At 46.9% G+C, this 9,602-nt stretch overlaps 2 protein-coding genes across 4 annotated transcripts; both read right to left on the bottom strand.

Moving 5' to 3' along the window:
• Positions 1-1,962: 1,962 nt before the first annotated feature.
• LOC136768635 (GTPase IMAP family member 7) lies at positions 1,963-5,189 on the bottom strand. Of its 2 annotated transcripts, none has more exons than XM_066722922.1 (4): positions 5,017-5,189; positions 3,979-4,031; positions 3,384-3,488; positions 1,963-3,067 (listed from the first exon to the last, which is right to left on the bottom strand). In XM_066722922.1, the coding sequence occupies exons 2-4, from the start codon at positions 4,013-4,015 to the stop codon at positions 2,166-2,168; spliced, it is 1,044 nt and encodes a 347-aa protein (XP_066579019.1). In that variant the 5' UTR covers positions 4,016-4,031; positions 5,017-5,189; the 3' UTR covers positions 1,963-2,165. The 2 variants fall into 2 exon arrangements, with proteins under 2 accessions (XP_066579019.1, XP_066579020.1); XM_066722923.1 differs by having other exon boundaries at positions 3,979-4,028.
• A 515-nt stretch (positions 5,190-5,704) lies between these two features.
• On the bottom strand, positions 5,705-9,325 carry LOC136768624 (protein phosphatase 1 regulatory subunit 3E). 2 transcript variants are annotated; one of them, XM_066722908.1, is made up of 5 exons: positions 8,622-9,325; positions 7,486-7,600; positions 7,086-7,317; positions 6,019-6,260; positions 5,705-5,934 (listed from the first exon to the last, which is right to left on the bottom strand). In XM_066722908.1, the coding sequence occupies exons 1-4, from the start codon at positions 8,873-8,875 to the stop codon at positions 6,043-6,045; spliced, it is 819 nt and encodes a 272-aa protein (XP_066579005.1). In that variant the 5' UTR covers positions 8,876-9,325; the 3' UTR covers positions 5,705-5,934; positions 6,019-6,042. The 2 variants fall into 2 exon arrangements, with proteins under 2 accessions (XP_066579005.1, XP_066579004.1); XM_066722907.1 differs by having other exon boundaries at positions 5,705-6,260.
• Positions 9,326-9,602: the final 277 nt, after the last annotated feature.

The raw sequence follows: 9,602 nt of genomic DNA, 5'->3' as shown, positions 1-9,602 counted from the left end.
CTGTATTAACCCTCTCTCTCAGTGCAGTGTTAATGTGCTGTAGTGTTCAGTCAGTGTGTCTGTATTAACCCTCTCTCTCTCAGTGCAGTGTTAATGTGCTGTAGTGTTCAGTCAGTGTCTGTATTAACCCTCTCTCTCTCAGTGCAGTGTTAATGTGCTGTAGTGTTCAGTCAGTGTGTCTGTATTAACCCTCTCTCTCTCAGTGCAGTGTTAATGTGCTGTAGTGTTCAGTGTGTCTGTATTAACCCTCTCTCTCTCAGTGCAGTGTTAATGTGCTGTAGTGTTCAGTCAGTGTGTCTGTATTAACCCTCTCTCTCTCAGTGCAGTGTTAATGTGCTGTAGTGTTCAGTCAGTGTGTCTGTATTAACCCTCTCTCTCTCAGTGCAGTGTTAATGTGCTGTAGTGTCCAGTCAGTGTGTCTGTATTAACCCTCTCTCTCTCAGTGCAGTGTTAATGTGCTGTAGTGTTCAGTCAGTGTGTCTGTATTAACCCTCTCTCTCTCAGTGCAGTGTTAATGTGCTGTAGTGTTCAGTCAGTCAGTGTGTCTGTATTAACCCTCTCTCTCTCAGTGCAGTGTTAATGTGCTGTAGTGTTCAGTGTGTCTGTATTAACCCTCTCTCTCTCAGTGCAGTGTTAATGTGCTGTAGTGTTCAGTCAGTGTCTGTATTAACCCTCTCTCTCTCAGTGCAGTGTTAATGTGCTGTAGTGTTCAGTGTGTCTGTATTAACCCTCTCTCTCTCAGTGCAGTGTTAATGTGCTGTAGTGTTCAGTCAGTGTGTCTGTATTAACCCTCTCTCTCTCAGTGCAGTGTTAATGTGCTGTAGTGTTCAGTCAGTCAGTGTGTCTGTATTAACCCTCTCTCTCTCAGTGCAGTGTTAATGTGCTGTAGTGTTCAGTCAGTCAGTGTGTCTGTATTAACCCTCTCTCTCTCAGTGCAGTGTTAATGTGCTGTAGTGTTCAGTCAGTGTGTCTGTATTAACCCTCTCTCTCTCAGTGCAGTGTTAATGTGCTGTAGTGTTCAGTCAGTGTGTCTGTATTAACCCTCTCTCTCTCAGTGCAGTGTTAATGTGCTGTAGTGTTCAGTCAGTGTGTCTGTATTAACCCTCTCTCTCTCAGTGCAGTGTTAATGTGCTGTAGTGTCCAGTCAGTGTGTCTGTATTAACCCTCTCTCTCTCAGTGCAGTGTTAATGTGCTGTAGTGTTCAGTGTGTCTGTATTAACCCTCTCTCTCTCAGTGCAGTGTTAATGTGCTGTAGTGTTCAGTCAGTGTGTCTGTATTAACCCTCTCTCTCTCAGTGCAGTGTTAATGTGCTGTAGTGTTCAGTCAGTGTGTCTGTATTAACCCTCTCTCTCTCAGTGCAGTGTTAATGTGCTGTAGTGTTCAGTGTGTCTGTATTAACCCTCTCTCTCTCAGTGCAGTGTTAATGTGCTGTAGTGTTCAGTCAGTGTGTCTGTATTAACCCTCTCTCTCTCAGTGCAGTGTTAATGTGCAGTCTGAGTGCTCTCTGTCTCCTCACCCTTGTTAGCATCGCCCTCGCTCTCTCTCTCTGGAGGCACCATGTTGCCAGGGTTGAGTTGGGGGAGTAGGGGAGTGGGAAGGGGAGGCGCCAGCAACAGACACCCTGACAGAACCGCAGCTCCAGCCTACCCCCCACCCGCTGCCAAAATCCCCCTATAGAAATACCCCACTGTCTGACTGAGACAGGAATTACACACCTGCACATGGAAACTGACACCATGTTGTTTGTGGGACTGAGCCTGGAGCCGAGATGGATGACACCATGCGTGTCTTTATGTATGACCCTGAAGAGGACTACTGGTCACAGAGGACAATCTCTCCATCTATCATATTATTATATTTATTACACTAATTATCATTATCATGATCAGGTCCTGTCAGTATTGCTGCAGTGTTTGTACTACAGAGCTAGAAGTAAATAAACACACCATTTAAAATCAAACCAAAAATCAAGAGTTTTATTTGATACACAATGTAATACACCTCACAGCTTTATATACAAACATAAGCAACACTGACCACTGAACACATGCTTTTATACACATCACCACCTGTCCTGTTCCCCTCTGAGCTTATATGAGCAATATCATTTACTGCACTCAACACATCCATGTCATACTTCAATGTAAGGGCACTACAGGATGTAACTATTTTCCCCACAATTTATAGAAAACACTCTTCACCCCAGTGAAAAGGTCCTGCAGTATAGTGCTGCTCTCTGCCTCCTCTCTTGCTTTCTTCTTCTTCTTCTGGAAATGATTCTGAACCTCCTGCTTCTCTTCGCACATTTTTTGCTCCAGTTCTGTCTTTTTTGTCTCGTTTTCTTCTAGGTCTGCAATCTTCAGCTCTAACTCTCTCTTTTCCCTCTGGTGTCTCTCCTCCACTTCCCAAAGCTTTGTCTGCAGATCGTCCAAGAACTTCTCCTCTATCTGTCTGAGATTCTCCTCGGCCTTCTGGTACATCTCACTAGTGTAGCAGCTGCCCCCGTTGTTCTGCACCATCTTGCCGATCTTCCAAATGAGATCAGTCACCTGGCCTCGACTTTCCTCTTCATTGTTATTCAGGACATGATACCTGTCCCCGCAGCTCGTCACTAGCTGCTGCAGGTCCTGGTCTTTGCTGATAAATTCCTCAATGTTTGTTTGTTTGAGTTTGTCTCCATGTGTGAACAGCACTATCATGTACCTGGTGGCCTCCTCTCCGAATATCTGCTGGATGATACCGACTGCCCTTTTCTCTTCTTCTGTGTAGCGGCCCAGCTGCAGCACCAGCAGGAGGGCGTGGGGCCCCGGGGAGGACATCTGGATGCATCTCACGGTCTCCTTGGCTGCACTGTCCACAGGCAGGGCCATGTCAAACAGGCCTGGGGTGTCCACTACAGTGACCTTTCTTCCACAGACATTTTTTGTACGCTTGTTGCATTGCTGTGTGACAGAGCTGGGACTGCATTCTGATATAAAAACGTTCTTGCCCAGGATGGTGTTCCCTGTGGCGCTCTTCCCTGACCCAGTCTTCCCCAGCAGCACCAGCCGCAGAAGGCCTGTGGAGACTGAGGGAGAACGAGAGCAGGTCAGACTCTGGAGCATAGGGGTCTTACACAGGGTCAGCCTGTTACAAGGTTACTGCTGAATTGGGAGAGCAAATATAACTCAGTTTAACCAGAAAGACTATCTGTGTGCTGATGCTGGAGGTTAGAAACACAAGACTAACACATGCAGCAGGTTACATCATCACCATCTTCAACTGTTTCTTGCTTTTTCCATTTCTATTCATATTAATTATGATGCGTATCTGCTGTTTTCCCGGCATTGTCTTTATTAGCCAGTGTGTTCGTGCGGCTCAGGGCCACAGAGGTCATGACTTACGGTTGGTAAGGATGTCTCTGCTGCAGGCCCTCTTGGGCTGTGACAGCCCCCAACCCTCTGCAATGTGTCGCTCAGTCTTTATTCCTCGTGGGCTCTGTCTGGGTCCTGCAGAGGAGCACAGCACAGACAGGTGGGTTATGGTGTTCAGACACACAAAAACAGCACTTACTCCACAGTGCATAACTGGAGCTGTAGATCTGAGTTCACTGGGAGCTGGAGCATCCTCAGAGAAGGGTCTGTCCCTTGGAGGTCAAAACACTTTACACTGGTGTAACAAGGTCCTGCCCTCTAATACAGTGTTGTAATATTTGTAATGCAAACTAGCTAAGCTTGCGAAATGCTTAGATTACTAATAACTATGTGTAACTATTGCTACTTCTCCTACTCCCTCTTTAGCCCCAGGTGTGTTCAGATGCTTGTCCTGTTGATGTTTGTTGCTTTACTGTGCCACATTGCTTTGGTCAGTCACAAATTCAGCGCCTTTTTAGTGTTTTATTTTCTACATGGTGCATATGTGCTCGGACACCCCGTGGGATTCAACCTCACTGACACAGACACACTGCGCCAAATGTGACACACAGATCAGCCCACTTACCCTCGGCTTGTGGGGCATTGCGTTTCCTTTTGTGCATCGCTCCTTTTGTTCTGCTGTTGAAGAATAAGGACAGTGAGAGCAGCTGTTAAGCCCCCCCCTGTCATCTGTTTCATTAGCCTCCCCAGGGACTTGCTGTGGTCTAATTTGGAGTGACAGGCCAGGCTCTTTCACCATTCCAACACAAATATCTTTAAAGAGATGCCTCGCAAGTGCCAGGAAGTGACATGGGGTAACAATTAAATGGTGCACCACTTTTTTATTCTTCTCCTCCTCATTGCTGAAGGAGGGTGAGGTAGCACAGCAGGGTTGCTTTGATGAGTGCCGTGTCTGAAATTACACGCAGTGCTTCTCAGAGTCCAGACTCAGTCAAATTAGAAATTGTATCCCCACTGAAACTCCAGGTTAATCATTAACTGGGCCCTGAGGAAGGTGGCCAGGGAAAGCATTTTTACAGGCACATAAAACAATAAAAGAGTGCTGCTATCAACGGCCACAGCCATAAAACACTCCTCATTAATCAACAGGGTTTTTTTAAATATTCAAACTAAAATCCCCTTTATTTGATACAAAATGTGAAAACGAGTCCTCAGAAACCCTGGCTATGTCACCCCCAGCAGCACAGTGATTCCCAGTGCTCTCTGTCTGTCTGCTGCGCCCCCCCGCCCCTTGCTGACAGAGCTCAGACCCCCGCCACCACCACCTCATCCCTGAGGCACCAGACACAGGAGGCTCCAGCCTTGATTAACAACAGACTATAAAGTGATATCCGGCTGTTATTGTAGCTCACACCCCCGCTGCCGGAGAGGAATGGGTTGAATATACCTACAGTATTGTACACTGTCCTGTGGTAGTGTTACAGGACTTAATGTAGTGTTGAATATTTTAATACAGTCATTAAATCAAGTGTTGTGTGACTGGAGCTGAAGCCGCTCACAACTGCTTCTGCACAACACAACTCAGCTCTGCAATACAACATCTACTGTCTCTACTGACACCGTCCCCCTGATAAAATGAGTACAGATTAAATGCAACACTCACAGCACGCGTCCTCTGTGCTCTTCTTGTCCTGAAGGATCAACAGCTTTGGGTTTTCTAAAAGAGCAGGACCCTCCTATCCTTCCCTCTCTCTCTCTCTGTCTGTCTCTGTCTCTCTCTCGGGCAGCACCAGCACTGTGTCTTCTTATGAAAAGTGAAAAATGAAAGTATAGAGACAGCAGCGTTCATCTTTGTACTTTGCCCTTAATTGCAGCACTTAACACAACGACGTCACACACACTGACGCACACACACACTCACACAAACTGAGACAAACACACTGAGACACACACAGTCCCGGCAAGTAACTCTGAAATCTATCTTTATTCCCCTGTTCCCACCTCTCTTCACCAACCAGCACAACACACAGTGTTAGTGTGTGTGTTTGTGTGTTGAGTGTGCTGAGTGTCTTGTGTGTTGAATGTCTTGTGTGTGTTGAATGTGTTTAGTGTGCTCCGCGTTTTTTTATCTGTGTTGAGTGTATTGTGTGTGTTGAATGTCTACGCACCATAATGAAGGCACATAAGTGTTGAAATGTTGTCTTCTTCTTTAAATACAAATGTATAATTTTGGGGGGATTGCAAGTTGAGTGAGCGGTTCTCATTTTCTTTTTGATGTGTTGTGTGTGTGCTGACAGCTTCCACATTTCAGCTTGTTCAAAATACAGACTCTTCATCAGTTAACAAATGACCAGAATATATTATTATTTTTATTATTATTCAGTTATTTACAAATGCACACACAACACTACACACAAACTCATACACAACAAAGACAACAACAGCACTGCAAGACAGTCCTCTGCACAGTACAGCGCAGCACAGTGGGCACAGCAAGAAATGTCTTTAATTCTGGAGGAGTCCTGTCTGTCTCTCTCTGATGGTCCATCTGTCTGTGTGTCTGTCAGTCTCCACAGCTCCACTGGTACAGAGAAGACATACAGGACTAATTAGCCCCCCAAAAATAAAATACATATGACCCAGAAACAGTTCCTGTGCTCCCCACCTCTATCCCTTCATCCCTTTCTCTCTATATGAAGTGAATCCAGGCAGTGTCCTGCTGTGGGGGAGCAGGAGGGCAGTCTGTCCAGCAGATGGCGTAGTTTTGTCCCTCATTGCTGTCCCAGAATTCCTCCCCCTGGACGCAGTAACACACGGCAAACTCCAGAGAGGGAGGGAGGGCCAGCGGACTGCAGGGGGGGGCGGGGAGGGGCAGGCGGAACTGGAAGCGATCTGTACTGAGAGAGACTGAGAGAGAGAGAGAGAGAGAGAGAGAGAGAGAGAGAGAGAGAGAGAGAGAGAGAGAGGGTTAATACAGACACACTGACTGAACACTACAGCACATTAACACTGCACTGAGAGAGAGAGGGTTAATACAGACACACTGAACACTACAGCACATTAACACTGCACTGAGAGAGAGAGGGTTAATACAGACACACTGACTGAACACTACAGCACATTAACACTGCAATGAGAGAGAGAGGGTTAATACAGACACACTGAACACTACAGCACATTAACACTGCACTGAGAGAGAGAGGGTTAATACAGACACTGACTGAACACTACAGCACATTAACACTGCACTGAGAGAGAGAGGGTTAATACAGACACACTGACTGACTGAACACTACAGCACATTAACACTGCACTGAGAGAGAGGGTTAATACAGACACACTGACTGAACACTACAGCACATTAACACTGCACTGAGAGAGAGAGGGTTAATACAGACACACTGAACACTACAGCACATTAACACTGCACTGAGAGAGAGAGGGTTAATACAGACACACTGACTGAACACTACAGCACATTAACACTGCACTGAGAGAGAGAGGGTTAATACAGACACACTGAACACTACAGCACATTAACACTGCACTGAGAGAGAGGGTTAATACAGACACACTGACTGAACACTACAGCACATTAACACTGCACTGAGAGAGAGAGGGTTAATACAGACACACTGACTGAACACTACAGCACATTAACACTGCACTGAGAGAGAGAGAGGGGGTCAGGCAGGTACACAGACTCACAGTTCCACACACTCAGTCACTCACAGTGCTGGACGGTGGGGGGCAGGTAGGCCCCAGTGACCTGGCTGTGGGAGGCCCAGCGGTCAAAGGTGTATCGGATCAGGACCTGCTTGTGGAAAGACAGGTTCTGGACGCGCACTGTGCCGGTCACGCACACGGGCCCCGGGCTCACAGACTCCACACACACCCGCTGGCACCGCAGCAGAACATCGAAATCAGGCCGGGTCACTGGGGGCTGGAACTGCAGCACTGCACACTGAGAGAAAGAGAGAGAGAGAGAGAGAGAGAGAGAGAGAGAGAGAGAGAGAGAGAGAGAGAGAGAGAGACCACAATTAATTCAGAGAGAGGAGGGTAGGAGAGAGAAAGTTAAATTGAAGGCCAGAAGCAGACAGATACAGACACAGGGGGGTAGTTGACCTCTCACCTCTGACCACCACGACGGCTTCTTGCCTGTGGGAGGGGGCGAGAGCGTGGGTGTGGCATGTATCATCAACTCGCCGCCCTCACTGTCCGATTCGCTGTCCGGGTCATGTGACTGACTGCACAAATACAAACAATGTTCTTACTGCTGTGGTATTAATCACAGGGCGCTGCAGTTCCCCCGTTAAGAACATAAGAACATAAGAAAGTTTACAAACGAGAGGAGGCCATTTGACCCATCGTGCTCCTTTGGTGTTCATTAATATCTAAGTGATCCAAGGATCCTATCCAGTCTGTTTTTGAATGTTCCCAAATTGTCTCTTCAACCACATCGCTGGGGAGTTTGTTCAGATTGTGATGCCTCTCTGTGTGAAGAAGTGTCTCCTGTTTTCTGTCTCGAATGCCTTGAAGCCCAATTTCCATTTGTGTCCCCGGGTGCGTGTGTCCCTGCTGATCTGGAAAAGCTCCTCTGGTTTGATGTGGTCGATGTCCTTCATGAGTTTGAAGACTTGAATCAAGTCCCCACGTAGTCTCCTCTGTTCCAGGGTGAAAAGGTTCAGGTCCTCAGTCTCTCAGTAGGACTTTCCCTTCAGACCTGGAATAAGTCTGGTTGCTCTCCTCTGAACTGCCTCTAGAGCAGCGATATCTTTCTTGAAGTGTGGAGCCCAGAACTGCACACAGTATCCAGATGAGCTCTAACTAGTGCATTGTACAGTCTGAACATCACTGCTCTTGATCTCAATTCTGCACTTTTGACAGTATACCCTAACATCCTGTTTGCCTTTTTTATTGCTTCCCCACATTGTTTGGCTGGAGAAAGTGAGGAGTCCACATAGACTCCTAGGTCTTTCTCATGTGTTACTTCATCTAGATCTATTCCTCCCATAGTGTAATTATAGTGGACCTTTTTGTTACCTGCATGTATTACCTTGCACTTGTCCACATTGAATTTCATCTGCCAGGTGTCGGCCCACAACTGAATATTATCCAAGTCCCTTTGAATAGCCTGTGCTGCCGAGATTGTATCTGCTGAGCCACCTATTTTAGTATCATCTGTAAATTTGACAAGTGTGGAGGCGCTGTCCCTCCTTGGATTATAATGATAATAATAATAGTGATTATTCTTATTGTCATAATTACCTGTAATGACGGACAGATATCAGCTCCAGTCCCAGTGAATCAGCAAATCGCACTCTCTTCCTGGTCTCGGGGCTGTGGCAGCGTCTGATTGGCTCCCTGGGGGAGTGGATAGGAACCGAGCGCGCCCGACGCCGTGGAGAGAGGGGGGAAGGCGGGGCCAGCAGGTCACGACTGCGGCTCCTGTCCGACAGGCCGGTGGCGCAGGTCAAAGGTCGTGGAATTCGGCCACGGGGAGTCTCTGTCCCTCCATCCATTCTGTCAATATCTCTCTGTCTGTCTGTAGAACTTAATCTCTTTCTCCCTCGCTTTTCCTTTTCCTTTCCCTGTTCTATTGCTCTGTGTACACCTCTCCTCCTGTCTCTACCTCTTTTCCCTTTCTCTCTCTCTCAGTCCCCCCCCCTCCTTGTCCCTTTCCCTCTCTATTTCTCTGTATCTCCAATATTGCCAAAGCACTTAAGTAACAGGTAATATTAAAAGTAATTGTAGTACAATTAAATTATATCTCTACCTCACACTCTCTCACTCTCTCTCTCCTCCTGTCTCCCTCTCTACTTCCCTGTATCTCTAGTATTGCCAAAGCACTTAAACAACATGTCATATATAAAGTAATTGTAGTATAAACAGTACAATTCAATTATATCTCTTTCGCTCACCCTCTCTCTCTCTCTGTCTGTCTCTGATCAGCCTCCCGATGTTTTGAAAACAGAGTATTGATGAAGGACTGGAAAAGACCAGCACTTTCGCCCCCTCCTTCCCTCCCTCGTCACTCTCTCTCTCTCTCTCTCTCTCTCTCTCACTTTGCTCCCTCCAGATCTCTGCCTCTCTCTGTCAATATGTCTGCTTCTCTGTCTCTCGCTCTCTCTCATTAATAAATGATCACCAACCGGAATCCTTAAAAAGTTAAAAGCTTTCCTGAAATGTATCTTTCCATCCCTCTCTCCCTCTCTCTCCCTCTCCCTGTGTCTGTGTTGCTGTCCCTCT

The sequence above is a fragment of the Amia ocellicauda genome, chromosome 14, assembly GCF_036373705.1.
Source record: "Amia ocellicauda isolate fAmiCal2 chromosome 14, fAmiCal2.hap1, whole genome shotgun sequence".
Lineage (NCBI taxonomy): Eukaryota > Metazoa > Chordata > Actinopteri > Amiiformes > Amiidae > Amia > Amia ocellicauda.
This window is presented reverse-complemented; position numbering and strand designations above follow the sequence as displayed.

Coding starts and splice junctions, on each gene's coding strand:
- LOC136768635 (XM_066722922.1), bottom strand. CDS start 4,015: ATGCACAAAAGGAAACGCAATGCCCCACAAGCCGAGG. Junction 3,489..3,978: donor CAATGCCCCACAAGCCGAGG/GTAAGTGGGCTG, acceptor GCTCCTCTGCAG/GACCCAGACAGAGCCCACGA. Junction 3,068..3,383: donor CAGAGACATCCTTACCAACC/GTAAGTCATGAC, acceptor GTTCTCCCTCAG/TCTCCACAGGCCTTCTGCGG.
- LOC136768624 (XM_066722907.1), bottom strand. CDS start 8,875: ATGGATGGAGGGACAGAGACTCCCCGTGGCCGAATTCCACGACCTTTG. Junction 7,318..7,485: donor AGCCGTCGTGGTGGTCAGAG/GTGAGAGGTCAA, acceptor TCTTTCTCTCAG/TGTGCAGTGCTGCAGTTCCA. Junction 6,261..7,085: donor GCCCCCCACCGTCCAGCACT/GTGAGTGACTGA, acceptor TCTCTCTCTCAG/TCTCTCTCAGTACAGATCGC.